Source organism: Vulpes vulpes, chromosome 5 (genome assembly GCF_048418805.1).
Source record: "Vulpes vulpes isolate BD-2025 chromosome 5, VulVul3, whole genome shotgun sequence".
Classification (NCBI taxonomy): Eukaryota; Metazoa; Chordata; class Mammalia; order Carnivora; family Canidae; genus Vulpes; species Vulpes vulpes.
In genome coordinates, this window is record NC_132784.1 from 93,038,305 (window position 1) to 93,062,745 (window position 24,441).

Consider the following 24,441-nt stretch of genomic DNA (forward strand, 5'->3'; position numbering starts at 1 on the left):
CCACCTGCCCGAGCAGAACAGAGGCCAATTTCCAGTCACAGTTCTGGTTTTAATGGAGCGGTTCTTTTTGGAACCGCAAAGGACAAGGGACCATCAGATAGACAGAGTCAGGGCACCGAGCCAGGGAGCCAGAGACATGCCCTCTTGACTGCAGTGGGACATGTGGATTGATACCCACTCCCCCTTTCCCTGATCGGTAGGGAATCATTGCAAAAGATCTCCCTGTTCACAAAATGTAGACGTCACAGTGGATATTCCAGAACATAGTATTCACATTATTGAAAACAGCTAGATTCACTTTTTTAAAGACAGAGAGCTGAACACATAAAAAATAAATAACGGCATTCCAGGGTCCTAAAAGCCCGGGCAGTAGAACTATCCATTCTCAGTAGCAGGAACAGCTTGGAGGCCAGAGAAGTTTAGCATCTTCGAGGTCCAAGGTGAGCTCCAGGGGAATCTGGGCCAGGTGAGATGAAGTTCATTAGCAGCAGCCTGAGCCTTTTCAAGTCTTTTAGATTCCTAGCAGCGAGTCCAGGAGGCTTGGGCCAGGTTTGAAGGATGGGAAAGGGGAGAGAACCTTTGAGGAGACAACAGTAAGAGAACACAACCTTTGAGATAAAGAAGGAAGGGTATCCGGGAGGAGACCACTCCCAGGACACCCCAGGCACACTGGGGGTGCTGCATTCCAGTTCTAATGGTAGGTGGGGATGGGACCTGTACATGAAGATCTTCCATCCTCGCCTTGGCAGGAAGTCACCATGCACAAAACTTACTGCAAGAAAGGAGACTGGCACAGAGAGGACGCTCTTTCCTGACCTCTGTGGCCCTTGTGTGAACAAGGAAGGGGGTAATCTGAACAGGCCCCAGGCCTTCCCCTCCACTCTCTCTCTGCTAGCTTCCCCTTTACTATCTTCTCTGTTTCACAGGGTAGAAGACCTGGAACCTTCCATGTGCTTTATTTGTCCACTGCCCATCCAGCCCTCTCTAGGGTTCAACGGCAAACCACCTCAGTCTTCTTGGCCAGAAGGCTGGTCTCCCACTGGGAGGTGGGGCTGGTGGCAGTCTCCCCTCAGGGTGCAGCCAGCTGCATTTTAGAACCTGCCTGGGGTGGGGCAGTGCCCCCTCCCCCCTCAGCTGAGCTTTGAGCTGACCCCCAGGGCTTGGCGGTAGGCCTCCGTCACCTCCTGGCAGTCTGTCAGGGAAAAGCAGCTATCCCCCAGGGACTCCCTCCACCAGCGCCTCAGGCCCCTGCTTCCAGGGCCCTCTGCTGGGGGCTCCTCAAGCCCCATAAGGTTGTCCACGGACACACAGCCCCGCAGCACAGGCTCAGGGAGCCGTTGGGGCAAGTCCAGCTGGTCGAAGGACTCAGAAGACAGGATGCTGTCCTCACTCATAGCTCCTGAGGGGTGGCTGGCCCGGGCCAGCGGGTGAGGGGAGGCGAGTTCATCCAGGGAGCCGAAGGTGGAGGGGGTCGGGAGCTCCAGGGCTGTGCAGGAGAACTTGCCATTGTGTTTGAGGATGCCTTTGCGATGGAGGGGCAGCCCCGAGACTTGGGGGGGCTTCTGCTCCTCGGAGTCCGCACTCATGAACACATCTCCTGCGTCCAGGAGCTCCCCAGACTCACTGGGTTCAGGAGAGGAGTAGTAGCCAGATTCCCGCTGCCGAGGCTTCTTGAGGATGCCCTTCTTGGGGAGCAGGGGGGCAGCCTGTCCTGGGTCCATGGGGCCTGGGCCAGGCTCAGGGTCTCCCCTTGCCCCTTCCACAGTTGGTGCCTTCTTCTTGAGGATGCTCTTTGGCAGCTTGAGGTTGCCCCTGCCAGGGCGAATGGAGGGGTCGTCAGCTGGGTCCCCTTGGAGAGACTGGGCCATGTCATTCTCTTTGCGGGACTTCTTCAGTGAATGCTGGCGCTCCAGTCCGGGGGTGGTGCTCGCTCCGGGCGTGTGCTGCTTAAAGAAGCTGCAGACCTTGGCCCCGTTCTCCAGGAGAGGCCGGGAGGACCGCCGGAGCCAGTCGGCCACGGAGGCCCGGCCGGAGTCGCTGCCAGGGGGCCCTCCTTCGAGCGGAGCCTCGTGCTCCCCCACACGGGTGGCATAGCCCCAGTTTACCCACCAGTGGCTGGCCACATCCTCCAGGGTGGCCCGGCGGGTGGGGTTCACCATTAATAGCCACCGGATCAGGCCACAGGCATCTGGAAGAGAAAGACGGGGGTGCTTCAGATTGGTAGCCTGGAGAACAGGCACCCTGCAGGCCCTCTCACCAGTTCACCCTGAGCTGGGCTAGGGCTGTACACCCCTGTGTCAGACACGTCCAGTCCCTTCTGGGTTCTGCACGGGCCACAGCCAGGCTGGCTCCCCACGGCCTCCAGCTTTCTGGGATTGACTGCCTGTTTCTTCTCCATCCCTCAGCCACTTGGGACAGGGCCCCTTCCTTAGTCTTGCTGCAAGTTAGTGTATTCTTCTCTTTACTGAAATGTAACCCTGAGGGCAGGCACTGTGCTCTAGAGTAGCCAAGGTTCTCACACCCTTCTTCCTGCCTTCTCCACCCAATCTGAAAGGAGGAAGAGACTTCTAAGGATGAGCCCTAAAGCACTAGGGAATGAGGTTACTGCAGCAAAGATCCAAGGTAAACCATCAGAAACACTTCCCAAGTATGAAGCAGCATGCCCATACCCAAACCGGAGGGAAGGGATCCCACTTCCCCTCTCGGAGGTCACAGATCCTGGAGACAGGGGGCATAGCAGGAGGGGGTAGCGCTCTTCCCATCCCTGCTCCTGGTTGGTTCCCATCTCAGGAATGAGGGAAGGACACAAGGGGGGGGGAGGACAAAGCACCCACACTGCTCACTCACCAGAGGGTTTAGGTGGCTCCCGGTAGGACCCATTGCTGATCTGTCTCACGAGTGTCTTATGGTCCTGCCCGTCAAAGGGCATGGTGCCATGCACCAGGATGTACAGGAGGACCCCCAAGGACCAGCTGTCCACCTAGCAAGGGAGGGAGAGAGAAGGATGGTCAGCACGGATTCCTGAATGCCACAGGCTGGAGGGGCTTCCAACAACACCAGAGAAGAAAGAGGTATACGCTGGTGAACTCAGGAGCCATCTGAGGACCACCTCCCTCTAGGACCCAGGAGCAAAGAGGCCGAACTATAAAAGAGACTGAAGTCCATGAGGAGAGGTGTTGTTCATTGCCCTGGAGGAGGGGCAGCCACAAACAGAGCAGCGCTGAGGTCATCCCTTCCTTAGGGCATCCCTTCCTTAGGATGACTTAACTTGCTAGGACCTGGCAAGTCACTACTTTTGTGTGAAGGGTGGTGGCTGAGTTTTGTGCTCTGGAAAAGGCAATAACTGGAAAACTAGCCCACCTCTCTGAGAAAATCTAGAACCATAGCTGGTGGTGGAGGCAGACTGTGGGTGGAGAGCAGACACGCACCTCTGGGCCTGTGTAGGGCTTCCCATTGACAATCTCCGGCGAGGCGTACAGGGGGCTCCCGCAGAACGTCTGCAGGAACTTGCCCTGGTGGTAGAGGTTGGAGAGGCCGAAGTCTGCGATCTGTAGAATTGGGTCAAACACAGGCAGGGGTTATGCCGAGGCCTGGATTGTTCTGCAGCTCTCAGCAAACCCCCCTCCAGATCCAAGGGGAACCCAGGCCCTCACAGGAGGAAAGAGCGTCATGACCCCCACCCCCCGTGGCACTGACAACACAGCTCAGGCCCTGCAAGAGTGAGCCTTTCAGAGGTTGGGTCAGTGAGGACTGCCCAGGTGTGTGCAGGCTCCAGGGTCCTCATTGTTCCCCAGGCCCCTCTGCTCATGCTGGGCCCCTCTCCAGGGATGCATTCTCCTGCCTAAAAGCATCCTCCTGACCCGGCAAGCCCACATTCCATGAGACCTCCTTTTCCCACAAAGTCCTCCAGTTTCCAAAGGCTGGCTATAGGCTCTGCTCATCAGTTCTCCCTCCTCATATTACCATGTCAGTAAGTCCTCGTGCTCACCTCCTTCTGCTCCCACCCCTGCTGCAGCTCTTAGCACAGGTGTGACCCAGGGATTGGACTCAGTAGACACTTAGTGACTGAAGGAAGGGTCTAGCAGACATAAGGAGAGAATTGACCTCTCATGCCAACACTATGGCCCTCAGAAACAAGCCAGTCCCATTACTGATGATTGTGCAAGGTTTGGCCTGCCCTTCCTAGCAAAGGGCTCATCTCTGCCCATAGCTGGGCAGAAATCTGGGGTCACCCCAGTATAGCTAAGAAGCAATAGTGAAGTCAGAACAAAGATCAGGGCTGTGGTTAGAGCCCAGAAGAAGGAAACTTCTTTCAGGACCCCCTGACCCATCTGATACTAAGGGCTTGAGAGGCCCTAAGCCTATCTTCTCACTCCCCAGAGAGACCCTTTCCCCTAATTATCCTCAGATGGAAGCAAAGGCCAATGCCCTACTGCTCCCTGCCTCTTCACCCCCAGCAGAGGGTCATGTGTGTCCAGGGTGGAGAAGGGATGTTTATGAAACCCTGGGCTCCTTCGTTTATGGTTTTATGGCCTCTTATCAAGCAGTTACCATTTGAAGCTCATAAAGAGACAGATTATTGTTTCAGATGGGAAAGTTCGTGCCTGTCTGGTTATGTGAGTTTCCTGGCTCTGGCTCCCCTACCCTCCCCCTGCTTAGCATCAAAGAAAGCCCCACCTGCTCTGGGAATTGGCCAGGTAAAGGGAATTAACTCAGTGCTAGCGTGCTTCAGAGCATGAGTTCAAGGGCCACTCAAGGGAAGGGACTGTGTGCTGGGTTCAGGAAGATTCTGAGGAGTGTCCGAGTATAGGGTCAGAGTCCTCCCGGCACCTGCAGGGGCCAGCCCTGGTTGTTTCTCCTGCTTCCAGCCCTGAGATCTGAGTTTATCCCATCAGCATACATCTCGTAGACCTAAGCTTCACTGCTTAGGCATGGGAATTCTGCTGTGGGAGGCAGAAAGCTGGTGCTGGGGTGCTTGGTCTATGGGGAAAAGTGCCAAGGAACTACCAAATGGTGGCAGATTAATGTGCACCTATGTGCATGTGGGCAGGTGGGGAGAACTCAGGCCATGGCCCTCTCTCCCTGCCAGTCCCAAGGTTGTGTGCAGGAGCTGACCCTAGATCTGGATTCCTGTCAACCTGTGATGTCAAGAGCAATGGCTGGGGAATCGGCACTCCTTGGTTATAGCCTAGACTCAACCACTCCCTTGCCATTGGACCTTGGGTAAGCCACCTCTTATCTTGAGGTCGCAGTTTTTCATCCATAAAAACAAGGTCTGGAAAGGATGATGGCTCAGTTCCCTATTGGTACCAACATTTAAGTCTGAGCCTTTGCTCAACCCTTTTGGAATCTCCTAAGCACTTAAAGATAAGCACTTGGCTAGGAAACAGGGCAGAAAGGCTGTGGTGGGGTAGGGAGTTGTGGGAAATAAGAAGCGAGGCTCACCTTAATATTTCCATTGGCATCTAAGAGGATGTTCTCTAGCTTGAGATCTCGGTGGACAATCCCATTCTGAAAGAGAGAACAAGGAAAGGGCATCAGGGGGAGGTCACCAAGAGGGACAGGAGGACATGAAGGCCTAGTCTGGAAAGTGAGATGAACACAAAAGGGGCCAAGTTGGGGGAACATGGGAAGGCTGGGAATACCCATTTCATCAGAACAGAGTGCGACAGATCATGGGGCCTTCCACCCCTAGGAGCCACAGCCAGAGACACCAACACCCACAAGGCCCAGAGTCCAGATTGAGTTTTGCCTCTGCTTGGTCTCCCTAGGGGATCCTGGACAGGTCACGGAATCTCTCTGGTGCTAGGAGTCCCAGAGCCCGTGGGACCACCCCTCAGAACAGGGCTGGGCAGGAGGGCACTCACCTGGTGGCAGTAGCGCACAGCAGAGACGATCTGTCGGAAGAAATGGCGGGCGTCCTGCTCACTGAGCCGCTGCCGCTCGCTGATGTAGTCATACAGGTCACCCCGGCTGGCGTACTCCATGACGATCACAATCTTGCTGCTATTCTCAAACACTGGGGCAGAACCAGGTGGGAATGTCAGGCCCTTCCAGAGTACACTGCTCCCCTCCGGGGGTCACACACTCCTCCTTGGCCCCAAATCAGACAGGACCTTGCTGCAGGGACATCTGCTAATGGGATGGGTCAGTTGGCAAGTAATGTCAGGGAAAGGGCTTGTGAGGCTCCCATCATCTTCCAGAAGCCATGAGGTAAGGCCAAGGGAACTGGCTTATCCTCCCTCTCTTTGAAAGTTCAGGCTTTTGAGGATTCTATCTCTCTATCTATTTCAGAGAGAGAGTGAGTGAGCACATGTACACAGGAACAGGGAGAGGAGTGAAGGAGGAGGAACAAGCAGACTCCATGCTGAGTGAAGAGCCTGACACGGGACTCGATCTTATGACCCTGAGATCATGACCTGAGCCGAAATCAAGAATCAGATGCTTAACCGGTGAGCCACCAGGTGCCCCAGCCTTTTGAGAATTCTTAAAACCAGCCTGCAAATTCCCAGGAAGGCAGGGACATCAGTGGATGGGCAAAAATGACAATTCAGGTTCTCTGGTTCGGAATCTGGTACTTTTATGCCTTGTGACTGTGGGCAAATCTCTTCCGGATACATCAGAGTGGAATATAATGGGCACTGACCCAGCAGGGCTGGGTAAGAAATAGATAAAAGTCAGTGATAGCTCTGGGGCTGGCTAAGCAAGCTGGTATAGAGGCTGACACACCAGCAAGTTCTCATAAGTGGAGCCCACTGGTATATTTATGATCAGCATCCTCGGTGTACAGATTTGGAAATAGTGTCCATAATAATGTTTGCCTGAAGGATCAGTAGAGGGATAAAGGTAGATGAATGTGGTTTGTAAACTATACAGTACCATGGAAAGCTGAGATAGAGATCTACTACCCTCAGCATCTTTGGCTTCCTGGCAATGAGCCCATCCCAGCTCATGTGCCATTCAGGCTTTGTCCTGGCTCTAGCCGCCTGGAAAGCTAGGGAAGGACTAGTTCATCAAACTGGGCCTCTGGCTTTGTGTGTGTGTCAGGACACGTACATCCATGACATTGCATCTTTGTGTCAAAGGAGTCCTAGGAGTTGGGCTTGCTCAGCCAGCCCCAGAGCTATTGCTATCTAGCCTGGGAGAAGGAGCTGAGAGAGGAGGCTTCTCCCCGGAGGAATCCCAGGTGCCAGGCTATTGGATACATGGCCAGGAGGACAGTGCTCTTTTCTCTCCTACACAAGCAGTGCCTTGACACATGGTGGCCCAGTCTCCTTGGGGGATACCCAGGTGAGATCCTTTATTTTCATTTTTATATTTTTTTTAATTTTTATTTACTTATGATAGTCACACAGAGAGAGAGAGAGAGAGAGAGAGAGAAAGAGGCAGAGACACAGGCAGAGGGAGAAGCAGGCTCCATGCACCGGGAGCCCGACGTGGGATTCGATCCTGGGTCTCCAGGATCGCGCCCTGAGCCAAAGGCAGGCACCAAACCACTGCACCACCCAGGGATCCCCCCAGGTGAGATCCTATACCTGTGGCCCTCCAGATGTCTGTAGGGCACATGTCACCTTTGTGCCATGACACTGGAGGTCAGCTGGCCAGAGTACACTCTGGAGAGCTGTTGTGTTCCTAAAACTAGAGTCCCCCCCCCGCCCCTGGCCCCCCAATCCGTATCTCCTGATGACTGGCAGGCTAGGGATGATGGGGAGGTGGTGCTGCTGGTCACATAGGAACCGTGACGCCCCTACAACTGTGGAATCTGAGGTGCAGGAGAATCCACAGCCTAAGCTTCAAGACTCAGTTCCCAGACGTAGCTGGAGGTATGGGTGTGGGGGAGAATTCACACCGTCTCTCTATCTGCCCAATCACCAAGCTCAACCTGGCTTAGCCAATCCTCTGTCATCACCCACTCTTCCCTGGGGGAAACCCAGAGATACAATTAGCCTTCTCAGCCACCTGCCTGGGCTTCTTACGGGATAGGCTCAGGCCACAGGGCCACATCACTGGCTCTGCCCTTAGTCTTCCTGTGGACAGAACCCAAGAAAGACTTCTCTTTTCCTTCCCACCAGGAATATTCAGACAGAGGGCAGAGCCACAGGCCTCCTTCCCTCCCTCTTGCTGCTACTGCTACCCCTGTTTCCCATCTAACTGGTATTATGTAAAGGCTGGGAGCAGACAGATGTGTGTGGGAGAGTGCTCCCCCACTTCCCCTTGTCACCCTCTCTTGCTCACTTTGTTGTCTGGGTCACAGGGAACAGGGCAGATGGGGGTGGGAAGCCAGCACCGATGTCAGAGCAACAAGAGCCTAAGAAAGGTAAGGAAAGGTAGGAGCCAGCCCCATGGCAGGAATGATTCAGTGTACAGATCAGACTGTAGGAGGCCTGGCTCTTGGGACCTATGAAGATCATCCATGCACCTGAGACAGGTGCAGGTCTCTATGTGCCAACCTCCCCCAGAATGCTGAGGATCTCACTGCGGTGGGGAGGGTAGTGTTCAATTATAGAAAACCTAACAATGACAACAAGAAAGCCTACCGTCCGTTCGGTTTCTCCATGAGCTGGATACTCCATGACATTTAATTTGATCTTTGCAACTGCCCTATGACGGAGGTGAGATTGTGCCATTTTGCAAATGAGGAACTGAGGCCTACCCGGAGCCTAGTTAAATTAGTTGCCCAAAGTCTTATAGCTAAGTTTCAAATCCTTTTGTCTAACTCTAAAGCCTGTATCCTTTTCACTTGTATTCTGACTGCTCCTACACTCTCTCTCTCTCTCTCTTTCTCTGCTTCGAATGCCCTGCCTCTATACCTTCGTGGATGGCAATGATGTGGGGATGGTTGAGTGACGACATGATCTCTATCTCTCGCCGGATGTGCATCAGGTCTTGCTCATCTTTGATTTTGTCTTTCCGGATTGACTTTATGGCCACCTGGGAACAGAGAATGCAGGAGATGAGGAGAGAAAGGTCTAGCAGGTGAAGGCATCCTTAAGGATACTCTGGGAGTTTGGAGCCCAGCCACCTGCGGCTGCTACAAAGTCCACAGTGTGCACCCAGAGAAACCAGTCTGTCCCTCCCCAGGGTAGGTGACCAAGAGGATGGAGAGCACCATCTCTAGAGAAGATGCTCACTCAGGTCAGGCACAGTCTACACAGCAGGAAGGACTATGGGCCACTGACCTTACTTAGAGTACACAGATGAACCAGGAAGGTACAACCTGCATTTGTGAGGCCAATGCTTTATGACTTACAAAGCAAACTTGCCATTCTACAGCAAGAGGACAAGGGTCGGCCTGGTTTGCTCAGCATGGGATCCCTGATGCCACCCATAGTGCCTGGCACGCAGTGGGCACCGAATAAGCACTGCTGCAACAGTAAACACATCGGCCTCCCAACCACCCTGACACGTAGGCCCAGAAAGTTTCCCCATCCTCACTGAGAAGTGAGAAAACCAGTACCCTCTGAGGTTTGATGACCTGCTCAAAGTTGTCATGGTCCAACCGGCACTAACATGAATGAACTTTGCAAGCATCACGCTGAGGGAAATAAGCCAGACACACAAGTATGGATGTGCGGTTCTCCTTATAGGAGGTACCCCAGATAGGCACAGGACAGAAAGTAGAACAGCGACTCCCAGGGTGGAGGGTGGTGGACATGGGGGTGGCAGGGTGCGGAGCCATTGTCTAGGTGTGCTGAGCTTCTGTGCAGGCTGATGAAAAGATTTTGGAAATCACCACATTGTGAATGTACCTAATACGTCACTGTTCGTCACTGAACTGTATGTTTAAAATGGTTAGGGATGCCTGAGTGGCTCAGTGGTAGAGCATCTGCCTTAGGCTCAGGGTGTGGTCTTGGGGTTCTGGGATTGAGTCCCCGCAGGGATCCTGCTTCTCCCTCTGCCTATGTCTCTGCCTCTCTCTGTGTGTCTCTCATGAATGAATAAATAAAATCTTTAAAAATAAAATAAAATAGTTAAAGTGATGAATTATATATTGTATATATTTTTACCATACAACAAAATTATGAAACAAAAACCAACACCAGTCTTTCAGTCTAGGTAAGGAATGTCCCTCTCCTAGCAACAAACAAACAACCAGACAGAGTCCTTGGGGCTTTCAAAGCCTTCAAAGCCTGGTTGGCTGCAAAGGTGAAAACACGATATAAGAATCTAGCCTAGGGGGAGGGGAAGGTAGGTGGGGGGGGCAGGGGGGGCGGGGGGAAGTGCAGTGGGTTCAGGAAGGGTGGGGTGAGGCAACAGGAAATGAAAAACTTGTCAAGATGTCACCACCAGTAAAAAGAACTCTCAGACCCCAGGAGCCCCAGTGCTTTCTCGGCCCCATCCCACTCAGGAGAAATTAGAGAGGGACATGGGCCTTTCGGGCATGTGCAGAATACACAGCCTGGGGGAGTTGGGGAACCTGGGTCCTCCTCCTCTGGACTCTGTCACTGTCCCCAGGAGCAAGTCCCACCCCCTCCTGGAGCCTCGATTGTCTTTTCTGTGCAAAAACAGGCTTAAGGAAGAGATGTGAGGTACTTTCCTGCTCCGATGCCCTGGATGAGCCATACAAGTGAGGGGATGGGGGGCTCTGAGGAGTGGGCGGGGTGGGCAGGGTGCTGCAGGGCCAGCCAGTCCCTGACCAGTCCTGTCCAAGGACACGAATGGTAGATTCAAGATTTCCTCTTCAGGGGAGGTGGATACATGGTAAAAGAATCTGAAGGCCCAGACTGAGATCAACTCTTCACACAGTTTCCCAGGAGGGTTTGCCTCTCCTCAAGGTTCAAAGAGGGGGGACCACAGCTCCAGGGGAGGGGCCTCTAATCCACCCTTTCACAGGGCTCTGGAGGCAGACAATGGCTTCCGGCTCACAGGGACCGCGCCACGCAGGCCTGCGCTCCCCACCGGACAAGAATGCGGAACAGCCTTAATCCCATAAGGGGAGCTGCTCACAATGGCTGGGCCCGGTCACCCCGGCAACGGGCGGTGATGGCGTGCCCTCCGCCCCGCTCCGCCCCTGGAGCTGCATCCTTGAAAGAGGGGAGGCCCGGCTCCTGTGCCCTCCTGGAGCAGGGCAGGGGGGACAAAGGCAGCAGGAGTGACCTGTCACCATGGAGCCTCCTCCCCAAGATGCTGGAGAGGCCCACACTGCAGCTGCAGGGGACAGGATGGGGAGAGGCCTGCACCTCAGGGGATTTCTTCATGACCCGCCTGCCCTTCTGCTCCAAACCACCCTGATGAGCTAAACAGAAAAATCCCTGGCTTAGAATCTGAGGACCAGGGGGGGCGTTGGGGGTGGGGGGCAGTCTGGGGCTGGGGGAGTGGAGGGGGATGGGGAGGAAAGGGCTTGAATCCTTCTCCAGCTACAAGGATTCTACTTGCAGCATCAATCTTGCAATCTTGCGTACTCCTGTCTCCACACCCCTTTCTCTCCTCGAAGGGGAGATTTTATGGAGTCGTACTTTTCTAAAATCCTTTGTTTTAAAAATCAGACAATAGATAAAGTCCTATGAGCTCTTCAGATAAAAGGCCACAAGCATTGTGTTAATAGTAAAAAAAAAAAAAAAAAAAAAAAAAAAAAAAAAGATCATATATAAATCATAGACCCAGATGATGATGGAACAGAAATAGTGAGAGCTTAAGATGCACATATATGCAAAAACTAGGCATATTACCACTGCGTACACACAAACCTATACAATGAGGAGATGAAGCATCACAGGCTTAGGGGAGAGTCTAACAAAGTCCAAAAGAAATAAGGTTCCGAAAAAGGAGCTCTGAGCAATGCTAGGAGTCCCTAGGTGGGTAGAGAGTACATTAAGTTGAACCCCGAGATTCATTTCTTTCAACTCTAGAAGCCTAGGATTCCATGTCAGGATTGTTAATCCTCAGTGAACGATTCCCTCTTCCTGAAAGCTCACATTCTGGCCTCAGGGGGCTAGGTCAAGGACCCTCCCCAAACCCAACATCCTCCCTACCTCAAGTTATCCACATTAGGTCCTAGGAAATAACAGTTGGCTGGCACTTCCTATGAAGGAAACAAGTTATGTCATTAGGCCTCCACTAGTCTCTAAGCAGGTGACATACAAGAAGAACTATGTGTCACTGCCCTGGTGGGGCTGGGCCACTGAACCCCAGCCTATTCCTGCCCTTAGCCATCTACTGGCCAGTGTGTCAAAGTAAAGAAAATGCAGAAAGAGCTCAGGCCTAGAAGCAGCTCAGCATACAGAAAGCATTCAAGAACTGCTTACTGGTGAACACAATCACGAAAAAGTAATTGGCTAAGTCATCGGGCTGATCCCCTGACTGATGGGATGAGTGCCCAGATAAGATTTTCTGCCCTTCTTCTCAGGTATGGGTGGAGAGCCAACCTCAGTTACAAGGACTAATTTGAGGGAAACTTTGTTCTCATCTGCAAGTTAGTTGGGCAACCATTCTCTAGAATTAAACTATGTTAACTAGAGCCAAGGTGAAGGGTAACAATTATCGAATAGATCACCAGAGGTAGGAAGGCCACATGTCTAGAAACAATCTTGGTATAATTATTAATAGAGCCCCCTTTAGGGGTGCCTGGGTGGCTCAGTCAGTTAAGCATCTGACTCTAGATTTTGGCTCAGATCATGATCTCAGGGGTCATGAGATCAAGCCCCTTGATAGGCTTCCTGCTCAACAGGGAGTCTGCTTGAGATTCTCTCTCCCTCTGCCCCTCCCCCTACTTGTGCTATTTCTAAAATAAATAAAATATTTTTTAAAAAGATTTTATCCATTTATTCATGAGAGACACTGCGTACCAAGAGAGGCAGAGACATAAGCAGAGGGAGAAGCAGGCTCCCTGCAGGGAGCCTGATGCAGGACTTGATCCCAGGACCCCAGGACCATGACCTGAGCCAAAGGCAGATGCTCAAACATTGAGCCACCCAGGCGCCAAAAAAATAAAATCTTAAAAAAAAAAAAAATAAAGCTCATCCCAATTAAAAAAATAGAGCCCCTTTTATATTTCCAAAGTAACCAGGTTTAAGTAATATGTTATATTACTACTTCTCGGTGGGAACAGGACACGCAGGCGCAACAATTTTGTGAGAATGTAAATGTGAATGCTGGATCAGTGGCATGGGTGTCAAGAGCCAGGTATTTGCTTCTTATTTGTCCCTATGGAACCATGCAACTCATGACCAGCCACTTAAACGATCTGGATAACTGCTGTGGCTAGTTTTAATGCCCTCATCTGAAAAGTAAAAGGGCATTAATTCTTCAAATATCTGCTGAACACCTACTATGTGCTTGGTGTTGGAGATTTAGACAAAGAATGGATAGTCCGGCACCAAGGTCCTCTGTCAGCTAAGAAGACTGGCAATTAAATCTGCCTTAGTCTAGTGCGATGAACAGGACAGCGGAGGTGCCTGCCTGCCCAGGCACTCCAGGAGTGCTGATGAGAGCGCTCTTTGCCTGTGGGAGCAGGGAAAACCATCTCTGGGAGAAAACTTCAGTTTAGATCTTGAAGGATGAGTAGGGCTTGCCAAGCCAAAGGGGGTAAGCTGGGAGGAGCACAAAGGGCATTATAAGCAGAGAGAAAGGTTTGTGCAAAGGTCAGAAAGAAAGGAACCATTCACGAATTTATACACCAGGTCCCTAAGCTCCCTTCCAAACTCTAGCATTTTCTACTGAGCTTCTTCAGAAGTGGGTCACTGGCTACTATGCCAGGAATGTGCTGGCCAAAGATCGTTGTAGTGGGCTTGTTTGGAGGTGCTGTGCTACGTCTATGTTAACCTGCTTGGGTAAAAGTCCTATAGATGCTGGCTCATTTTGCAAAGACAGCAGGACTAATTCCCCATCCCATTTTGCAAATGGAAAATACTGAAGAACTCCAGAAAGGTACACTGACCTCTAAGGCTCCCTGACACACCAAGGCAGAACCAAGATGGAAGGGTGTTGCCTGCAGAAGCTGCCATCTCAGAAGACAAAAGTTCTTGCAGATGCCTTGCCCTGCCTCCAACTCCCTGCCTCCCACCTCTGCCCAGGGGAATGCCTCACCCTCTGCTTTGGGCCAGGCTGTGCAGTACCACCAGCCACCCTGTCCCACTTAGCGATACACAAATGCATCGGGGAGATGAGTGTTGGGGCTCAATTGCCTAAACGCTGCCTCCCTGCAGGAACTCAGATCAGGAATAATCCCGACTCAGGAGAGGACAGCAGAGGGTCTTAAAAAAAAGAAGATCTAGAGGTACTGGTTTCAGGTCCCAGGAGACAGGGTGCCAGCTGGGCATCTCTGGTCATAGCTATCACCAGGAGTTGGAGCCAAGATCCTTGACTCCTCTCTGGCCTTTCACGGAGCAGCTGCCATCTGGGAGGCGGGGCAAGGAGCTGGAGGATGACCCATTTAGATAATGGAGAGATTCGGCTGGCCTAGGCTATCCTGGGCCAAGTGGGGATGGGGGATGGGTCTGCGGGCGGCGCACCATCCCACCAGGCCCACCAGAGACCCAGGCAGGGAGCAGGAATGGGCGCCGGGAAGGAGGGGAAGCCTGAGCTGCTTCCCTTAAACCTCATGCTGTGCCCGCCCCCTCCTAGCCCTGCTCCTGCCCACTCGCCAGGTTGCCGGGCAAAGAGTTTCCTGGCCCAGCCCTCTTGTGTGGTTTGGCCGCAGCCCAAGGACAAGAGTCGCCTGCAGCCGGAGCCTCCCTCCCTGCTGCTGAGCAGGCAGGTGTAGTCAGGGCTGAGAGGGCAGCGTAAGCAGAAGAGGCCTTTGGTGGCTGGCCAGGTGGAGTCCTTCTCTGGAGCAGGAGCCAGAGTAGAGACTAGGACTTTGAAAAAAGCAAAGACCAAAATGGTTTGGCTTAGGGAAGCTCAGCACAACCCATTCTCTTCCTCAGGGCAGCACAGACCCAGAATGGGGTACCCCAGGAGAGGGTAGGGCCTAGAGCCAAAACCAGTCTTGCTGGGGTAATAACACCACAATAACTCCTGTACTGAGTACTTTACCTATACGATCTTATGTGATCCTCCGAGAACCCTACAAGGTAAGAATTATTATAATGCCCACTTTCGGGTCCAATTCCTTCACCAAAATAGGAGGAAACAGAGATACACAGAGGTCACAAAACTGGTAAGCAATAGTCTGAACTGGAACCCTGACTGTCTGACTCTGGGCTACACGGCCTTCCTGACGAGGTAAAAACCAGGAATGTAGGTAGTGTAGTTCACCCAACCAGGATCCCTCAACATAGTCAGCATGTGTGGGGGTGGGAGTTGGTTCCCAGTGACTCTTCCCACCCTCAGCACTGCCTGGAGCTTTGGGAAAGGCAGCCTGTGCTAGTTGTTGGAATGACAAAGCACACAGAGGCAAGCCTGGGCTCAGCTCATGGCCAACTCCCAGTCCAAGACTCAGTATTGGTCATCCACAGCCTGGGGTGGTCAAGTCAGGAGCCTACATGGCAGGCATGCCACTAACCAGCCACAGGACAAGTCCTATCCTCTCTCTGAGCCTCAGTTTTCCCATCTGTCAGTGAAGGGATCAGACCATCTTGGTCATGTTCAAATGTTTCCACATCCCATGCAGCAGTCCGACATATAGAAGACACAGAAGCAGATCACTATCCACTTGGACTCCCCTAATGCTGCTCACAGCACCACTTGGAGAGAAGATAGCCATACAGATTGTCCCAAAGGCTTTGGTGGACTCTACCATCCCAGGGACCCCAGCAGGTGTTTTTCTTTTGAGAGGAGAGGTTGTCTGGGGAGCTGGGAAAGTCACAAGAGGAAATGTCATTTGGATCCCAGGAATGTACTCGGAGAGACCAGAAGATCCAGAGCAAATATTTGTTTTTCCTTTGATGCCCTCCTGGAGTAGCCATTAGTCTGCCCACGTGCCCCTCCCTTCGGACAGTCCCATCTGGCTCCTGCTAATCTCATGTAGGCAGTTTGGGAAGCAGAAATGTACTAGAGAGGTAGAGAGGATATTGGGATGGGAGCCCCCCAAAGGGGGCTTTCATCTGCATCTAGCCCCTACCAACAACCTCAGTTCCTTTGGAGGGATGTCATGGGCCATCCTCACACCCCTCTCCCTTACAGAGGATCCTGGGGTACCCGGTCAGCCTCTCTTAAGGGAGGACAGTGAAGAGGCAGGAGTGGGGGTGGGGTAAGGAAGAGGAGTCCTCTCCAGAACCGAGAAACCATGAGCCCAGCAGGCAGCTACTCTCCAAGGAGGAAAAAGACACTGAGAAAGTTCTCAGCAGAGGTACAGGGTAGTCTGTGGATCAGGGTGGTTTGGGGCAAGCCCCATGCCTACTGACCTTGGCTCCCTGCACACAGCGAGAGGCAGGAGGCCAGGGAGTACCTTCTGAATTCTCTCTGTTCTGATGTAATAAGAGCTGGAATCCCTGCCTACAGCCACTGAGGTTTGAAAACTGAAAGCTACTTTATCTCACTTCAGAATCAATGAGATCTTTCTCTCTCTTACACACACACACACACACACACAAACACACAGTGACCCAGGTCAAGAGTCTGATGGGATCTCAGCTTCAATCTCAGTTTCCCAGTTTCTGGACCACCCCAGCCCCGCAACCCAGTATGTCCTCCAAGAGACACATGCTATTTTGCAGCTAAGCCCTAACAAAGCCAGAGCCCAGTGGTCTCAAGCCTGGAGGCTCACTGGGCCCTCACACTTTATAGAAAGAGAAAGAAAGGAAAGCCAGGAAGTACATGATTGCCCCATGGCTGTAACCTGGCAGCAGACAGCTGGGGACAGTGCCAGGCCTTAGCAGGAAAAACATACTCGGCCCTGTTGATGAGCCATAATCCAGTCCCTTTCTCCAGCATCCACACTCCTTCACCAATGAAATGATCTCTTGAATTTCAAACCAGTTACTGACTGCAAAAGTGAACAATCAGGGGAGGCGACCGCTCCCACAGCGGTAAACCATGGACACACACACAAATATACACAAGCACGTCTCCTAAACAGCACTTGACTGAATTTGGCAAAACAGTCCCTAGAGCATCTGCCCTAAAAAGCTTATTAAAATGCAGGTTATCTGGCGCCATCCTAGACCTGTAGAATAAAATCCTCTGGATGTGGAGCCGGAGAACATGTATTTCAAAAGAAGCTCCCTAGGTGATTCCTATGGACATGAACTGCATATCTGTTAACTAACTTTTGGCAAACTTGCTACCTTTTCAGGGTTTGCCTTTCCAGATATAAATAGGGGTTCTCACTGCAGCTTCTACGTATCGGGATCAATTTAAATTCACACTTATAGGGCAGCCCAGTCGGCTCAGTGGTTTAGCGCCTGCCTTTGGCTCAGGGCGTGATCCTGGAGACCCGGGATCGAGTCTCACATCGGGCTCCCTGCGTGGAGCCTGCTTCAGCCTCTGCTTGTGTCTCTCATGAATAAATAAAAAAAATGTTTTAAAAAAAATTCACATTTATATCTTATTCAATCCTCATAGCAGCTTGGGAGGGGGGCTGTAGGTTGTTTTTTTTTTTTTTTTTTTTCAGTTCTGCAGAAAGGGAAACTGAGTATAGAGATAAAATAAATTGCTCAAGGTCTCACAGATTCCTACCACTACCACTATCATTACTACCATCTCCCGCCCCCCCCCCCCCCCACATTAACTAGACATGTTTCTGAAAAGGTCCCAAACCCAAAGGTATCTTGGGACACGGTAGACTTTGCACTAGATCCTGGTTTCACGTTTCCTAGAATAAAAACCGCATCCTAATGGAACTTGGAGCCAATTTTAGAGCTGGAAAGGACCTAAGTGTCAAGCCCATCTCCATCCCCCGCGGCCGTGCAGATACTCAGAGCAGGCTGGACTGCCAGGTTATGAGACCGGAATTGAGGAACTGGACCTCGCACGTCCATCCAAGCACACACCCATTTACTAAACGCATCCTAAGATCAGGCACCTTCTACTTTCTCTTCCCGTTCCACTCTTTGGGACGGCAGGCTCCGAGCAAAATTCAACTTGAGTCTCCTCTTCTGTGGGGAGTCCTGTCATCTCCAGACAGGCCACTACGCGTCCTCTCGGCACCCGGCCCCAAGCGTGCGCCCCCCGAGCCGGCAGTCATCGCGTGCCGGCTAGTGCTGGGGCTCGGGGCGCTGCATGTCCCGCCGCCGGCCCCATCACCCGGGGTGGGCCGAGGCTGACTGCTGGCACCAGCCCCCCGGGGGGCCCTAGCCCCGGCCCAGCTGCATCCCCCACGGCCCGAGCCGCGCTTACCAAGCGCCCCGAGCTCTCCCGCGCCTTCTTCACCTTCCCGTAGGTGCCCTTGCCCAGGGTCTCGAGGAACTCGTAGCGGTGGCGCAGGTTGTGCTTGTGGTGGTGCCGCTTGACCGCCTGCTTCTTCATCTGGGGCTTGGGCGACTTGATGAGCCCGTCGACCAGGGGCCGGGCAAGCCCGGCGGCCAGCGCGGAGGCGGCCGAGGGAGCGGGGCCGGGGCGCCGGGGGCAGGCCAGCGGCTCCATGGCGCGCGGAGGGGGAGCGGCCGCGCGGGAGAGCTGGCGCTCGGGCCCGGGGCAGAGCCGCCGCCCGGGAGTTATGAACGCCCCGAGCCGGGCTGGCCACGCCCCCGCGCGCCCATTGGCCGGCTCGCCGCCGAGCCCCGACTCCTCCCCTCGCCCGCCCCGAGAAGCTGTCGCGGGCCCGCGACCCCGGGCCCCAGGGGAACAAGACTCCCGCGTAGGAGACACCAGTGGAGGCTGCTTGGCTGCTTGGCTACTGCTGAGGTCCGGAACCTTTGAGGGGCCCTGCCTCCGAGCGCATCTGTCCTGGTGAGAGCCACCTGTTGTCCTTCCAGTGTACTGTGTCCCCTGTTATGGGGGGGCAATATGACAGAACTAGAGGTCACCAAAGTATTTCTGCATCCGGACTGATTTGCATCTCTGCAGCCAAAATCTATGAAGTCACTTGAGCGCTTCTTTCAGACCACAATGGGGGCGAGGGGGAATGGAGTGGGATGGAGGAGGCAGATGCCAGCCAGGTGGGAGGGCTCGCGGAGAGCTGTCCTAGGGTTCTGAGTGCACCTGTTTTCAGTTAGAACTATCTTAACTGGATCCCAGAAACGTGGTCCTGGAAAGTTCTTCTTAAAAAAAAAAAGATTTTATTTATTTATTCATTTATTCATGAGAGACAGAGAGAGAGAGAAACAGAGGCAGAGGGAGGAGCAGGCTCCATGCAAGGAGCCCCAGGTGGGTGGGACTCGATCCCTGGTCTCCAGGATCACACCCTGGGCTGCAGGCGGTGCTAAACTGCTGAGCCACTTGGGCTGCCCAAGTCTTACCTCTTCATCAAAGAAGGCTTCTAGGATTGAGTGGCCCCTCAGGATGTAGTGGAATTTGTGAAGTATTGGAAGGAGGTGGAGCAAGACAAAGGAAAATATTCATTCATTAGAAAACACATGGCAGGGCAGCCCGGGTGGCTCAGTGGTTTAGCACTGCCTTCAGCCCGGGGTGTGATCTTGAAGACCCAGGATCGAGTCCCACGTCAGGCTCCCTGCATGGAGGAGCCTGTTTCTCCCCCTGCCTGTGTCTGTCTCTCTCTCTCTCTCTCTCTCGCTCTCTGTGTCTCTCATGAATAAGTAAATAAAATTAAAAAAAAAAAAAAAACACATTACACTCTCCTATTATTTCACTTGTGTTCCCTAAATCTGTATATAGCTGTCCATTCAAAGCTTTTCTCCCTGTGATTTCAGAACCAGGAGGGCTGGTGGTAAGTGATTTCAGAACCAGGAGGGCTGGTGGTAAGTCATGAGGTTTGGCTTGGTATGTAAGGCCTGGAGCACTAGGTCTAAAATCCGCCCGGTTCTGAGTGTCATTGAGAATGAAATGAGAATATCCGTAGGCTCTCCTCCTTCCTCTAAATGTGAAGTATACTAGGGAGAAAGAGACATTTCTCCTTTTTTAAAAAATTTTTTATTTATTTATTCATGAGAGACACACAGAGGGGGGTGGCAGAGACACAGGCAGAGAGAAAAGCAGGCTCTATGCAGGGAGCCTGACGTGGGACTCAATCCTGGGTCTCTAGGATCACGCCCTGGGCTGAAGGCGGCGCTAAACCCCTGAGCCACCTGGGCTGCCCACATTTCTCCTTGAATCTTCATGCTAATCCAATTTTTTGAAGTGGGTCTTATTTTGTCAAAGGCCGTACAACTGGTGAGAAACTGACAGATCTGGGATTCAGGCCCCCACCCCACCCCTGAAGGATTGGCTCTCCTGGTGTATATTCAGAGCATGCTGAAGATCAAGAAGGACTCCATCCCCAGTGACTGGATTTTGTATTTAGTGTCTGCCCACTTTCCTACTTCCACTGATGCTTTGATCCTGTCTAATGTGAGTTAGGGATGGAGAATGCTTCTTTTGTAGCTGGAGAGGATCTACTTAGGCAGGAAACCAACCTCCCTTTCCCAGATCTGGAGGGCCACAGGAGGTAGCCAATTTGGTGCTCTTCTCTCTACCAGCCTCCCTCCTTGCTCTGAGTCATCTGCCAAAATAGAATGAGGCCCAGGTAACAGTTCCCTTGACCAGCTGTTTCCTTTCTCCCCTGAGATCTGCATCTGTCCTGGGGCCCAGCTAGCTGAGGCCATCCAGATGGAATAGGGTTTTTAAGATGAAGCATAGGTAGTATTAGAGCAAGCACAGGGCCCTGATTTCTAGTTCTGCTGACACCAACCAGTTCTGTGGCCTTTTACCCATCACTTACTCACTCTGGAAATACTGGTGCCCTCTAGGTGCTAGGCCTATGGATATACATGATGGTGATGAGGTGGGCATGGTCTCTGCCCTCAGAGAATTCTCAGTGTAGTGAGAAAAAAATTAGCAAATCCTAGACAAAGGAAGACCTCTTTAAGATGGGGGAATGGAATGCCCTCCGGCTATATAACAGGAGGGAGCCCCTAGGCCCAGTAGGAGGAGGTCAGTCAGGGGCAGCTTCCAGCAGACAGAGCCTTTTAGCCTGGGACCTGAAGGATAGGAGACAGCCAGATGAATCAACATCTCCTCGTAAATAAGATGAAAGAATTATACAGATGAGCATAAGATTCCCTTTCGGGCTCAATCTAGACTCCTATAAATTCTTCCAGATACCCCCTATACTGCTAGTGCATTGCTAGGCACAGAAAAGGTGCTCAGTAGATGCTTGTGAGGGCCACCTGGGTGGCTCAGTTGGTGAAGCGTCTGCCTTTGGCTCAGGTCATGATCCCAGAGTCCTGGAATTGAGCCCCGCATTGGGCTCCCTGCTCAGCAAGGAACCTGCTTCTTCCTCTCCCCCTCCTCCCATTCCTGCTTTCTCCCTCTCTCTTAAATAAATAAATAAAATCTAAAAAAAAGTAGATGCTTGTGAACCAAAGGAATGTTTAGGCAATGGAATTCAAAGACTAAAGTGAGGGCAGCCCAGGTGGCTCAGCGGTTTAGCGCCGCCTTCAGCCCAGGGCCTGATCCCGGAGACCCTGGATAGAGTCCCGCATCGGGCTCCCTGCATGGAGCCTGCTTCTCCTTCTGCTTGTGTCTCTGCCTCTCTCTCTCTCTCTCTCATGAATAAAGAAATAAAATCTTAATTAAAAAAAAAAAAAAAGGACTAAAGTGAATTGATTTCCCTCCATCACCACCTGAACTGGCCCTGGCTATGGGGGGTCGATCTCTTGTGTCTCCTGGGCCTTCCCCACCTCACTTTAGCTTCCTTTGATCAGAATGTGAATCCCTACATAGAGGGCCAGCCATGCATGATCAAAGAGCCCAGAGAAAAGAAATCTGCCCTGTTCCAGCCAGGTGCAGCCTGGTGGCCCCTGAGGGACCATGAGACAGTAGTGGTGAGTGGACCTGGCTGCTGTCTGTCCACAGAGATGGGCAAAGGAAGCAGACATAGAGTCAGACAGAGCCAGAACACCTTGTGACTCGGAAGTGAGCTTCATTGCCGAAACTCAACTCTCAGATTCTTTAAAGGGCGACTTGGTCTGTCACAGCAGAGTGAGAATTCCTGACAGGGAATCTGATTATGTTGGGGGCCTTGGCTGCTGCAGATTTTAAAGCATTTTTGGGTCATGTGCCTGGATGTGGCTGGAGAGCTGGGCCGAGCTGGGCCACATCAATCCTGCCTGCCCCACCATTCCCTCTGGGGCAGGGGAAGCCTGTCCCCACACCCCTTCGTCCATCGCTGATTGCTGTCTGAAGGGCTCTGGGGATAACTATTCTTTGGGCCACATCAGGCAAGCAATTGGAAACAAGCATCTGTCCCTTTTCCTACACAGTTCACAACCTGTGGGCATGTGCACCTGTGTGGCTCTGTGCTAGTAAAATCTGATGTTAATGTGGTCAGACTAAGGATGATGTCAGGTGTGGAGAGAAGGGTGCTGGTAGGAGGGCAGATGAGGGACACCAAAGCCATGTTTTGGGGGTGTGGGGTAATTAAAGCATTTCTTCTGGAAAAAAAAAATCTAAGATGAGCCTTGAAGGGTGACCAAGAATTAGCTCTCTGCTCTCATGAAGTACACAGTTTAGTAAGGAAAATGAGATAAATGCACAATGTATCATATAACCCTAGGCAGAAGTAGGAAGCCCTCAAGAGAAGTACAATATGCCCTGTGAGGCTGAAAGGACAGGTCTTACTCTGGCTCAGGGCCTTGAGGGAGGGTTGTTATAGGGAGAAGTGTGAGGAAAGGCCTTCAGGGATGGGGTGGAGGTGGGTGAGGGAAGGAGATACTGAGTGTGTGGGGGGCAGGGGGAGGAGGCAGGCAGGAGGGTATAGAAGGGCCAGCCAAGCACTCTCTGGATCTATAAGGTTTATTTATTTGTTTAAAAGAGTTCATTTATTTATTAGAGACACAGAGAGAGAGAGAAAGGTAGAGACACAGGTAGAGGGAAAAGAAGGCCCCATGCAGGCAGCCTGACTGGATCCCAGGTCTCCAGGATCACACCCAGGGCTGAAGGCAGCGCTAGAACCCTGAGCCACTGAAGCTGCCCTGGATCTGATAAGGTTTAGGAAGGCTGCTGGGCCCTAGAGACCTTAGTATTGATGCATAAGCCCATTTTTTTTTTTTTCTTTCTTTCTTTCTTTCTTTCTTTCTTTCTTTCTTTCTTTCTTTCTTTCTCTCTCTCTCTTTCTTTCTTCTTTCTTTTTCTTTATTTTACTTATTTATTTATTTTTACATTTTTAAAATTTAAATTCAATTTGCCAACGTGGGATGCCTGGGTGGCTCAGTGGTTGAGCGTCTACCTTTAGCTCAGGGCATGATCCTGGAGTCCCAGGATTGAATCACACATGGGGCTCCCTGCATGGAGCCTGCTTCTCCCTCTGCCTGTGTCTCTGCCTCTCTCTTTCTCTGTGTCTCTCATGAATAAATAAGTAAAATCTTTAAAAAATAATAAAAACAAAAACAAAACAAAACAAAACAAAAATCATAAAAACAAGAAACAATTTGCCAGCATATAGCATAACACCCAGGGCTCATCCCATCGAATGCCTTCCTCATTGCCTGTCACCCAGTCACCCCATCCCCTGGCCCACCTCCCATTCCGAAACCCTTTGTTTCCTAGAGTTAAGAGTCTTTCATGGTTTGTCTCCCTCTCTAATTTTTCCCACTCACTTCCCCTCCTTTTCCTTATAATCCCTTTCACTATTTCTTATATTTCACGTATGAGTGAACCTTTGTGGGAAGGTTCTGTGGGCTGGAGGTCCCAGGTCATCATGCCCTTCTGGCCTAGGATCCCAACCACTCTATTCCCATTCCCTGGAGCTCAGGGGACGGGTTATAGCCCTCAGTCACCCCCAGGCAGTGGACAATATGGCCTTGAAGGTGCTGCCCTTCCCCTCTCAGGGGCTTGTGGAACTGTCTGGAAAGGGACCTATGAGTTAGAAGTGGCCCTCCCAGATTAGGAGGTGGAAGTCCAAAGAGAGGGCAGTATATTCTGGAAGTGGCTGGCAAGTTGGGATACCTGACTCAATGCTGCTCTCTGCTGACCAACCTAAGCCAAGCACGTTATACGGGCTGCCCCAAGCTGTGACCTCAAGCTTTGGTCCACCTGGATAATTATTCCTTCAATGAGCCAATCACTCATTCATTTGTTCATTCATTCATTCAACAAATATGTACTGAGCAATGACAAGGATAGGTAGGATAATATCTAACATTTATTGAGCCAGCCCCGGTTCTGTCTTAGATACAGTGTCATGTCTAAGGCCATGCAGCTCTGCCTAGGAGTAACACAGCTGAGAGGCTGACCCTGTGGGTCCAACATCACAGCTCCAGCTCTTAAGGATGGTATTGCTTTGTGGTGCCCAGACGGGCTCTCGAAATACAAGCTAGAACTAATGAGCTGCTTACAGTTTAAATTCTGTAAGCCTTACCAGGAATTTGGGGGGAATTGTGTGTAGCAAACACTGAAAGTCATCCCCAGGCTCTTGATTACAATGAGAAATTGAATGTTATTCACAGATTAGTCCTGGGAAGGATA

The 24,441-nt window shown here is 51.9% G+C and overlaps 1 protein-coding gene across 1 annotated transcript; it reads right to left on the bottom strand.

The window, feature by feature from the left end:
- Positions 1 to 28: 28 nt before the first annotated feature.
- NUAK2 (NUAK family kinase 2) lies at positions 29 to 18,532 on the bottom strand. The gene is made up of 7 exons (XM_025991390.2): positions 18,217 to 18,532; positions 8,811 to 8,931; positions 5,868 to 6,019; positions 5,446 to 5,511; positions 3,429 to 3,548; positions 2,848 to 2,980; positions 29 to 2,188 (listed from the first exon to the last, which is right to left on the bottom strand). Exons 1-7 carry the CDS (start codon positions 18,460 to 18,462, stop codon positions 1,131 to 1,133), a joined length of 1,896 nt encoding a protein of 631 aa, XP_025847175.2. The 5' UTR covers positions 18,463 to 18,532; the 3' UTR covers positions 29 to 1,130.
- Positions 18,533 to 24,441: the final 5,909 nt, after the last annotated feature.

Bases quoted from the DNA above. Each gene is read 5' to 3' on its own strand.
- NUAK2 (XM_025991390.2), bottom strand. From the start codon at position 18,462: ATGGAGCCGCTGGCCTGCCCCCGGCGCCCCGGCCCCGCTCCCTCGGCC. The intron at 6,020-8,810 runs GTATAGAGGCAG...GTTCTGCCCCAG, and splicing joins CATCATTGCCATCCACGAAG to TGTTTGAGAATAGCAGCAAG. The intron at 5,512-5,867 runs GTGAGTGCCCTC...TCTCTCTTTCAG, and splicing joins CTGTGCGCTACTGCCACCAG to AATGGGATTGTCCACCGAGA.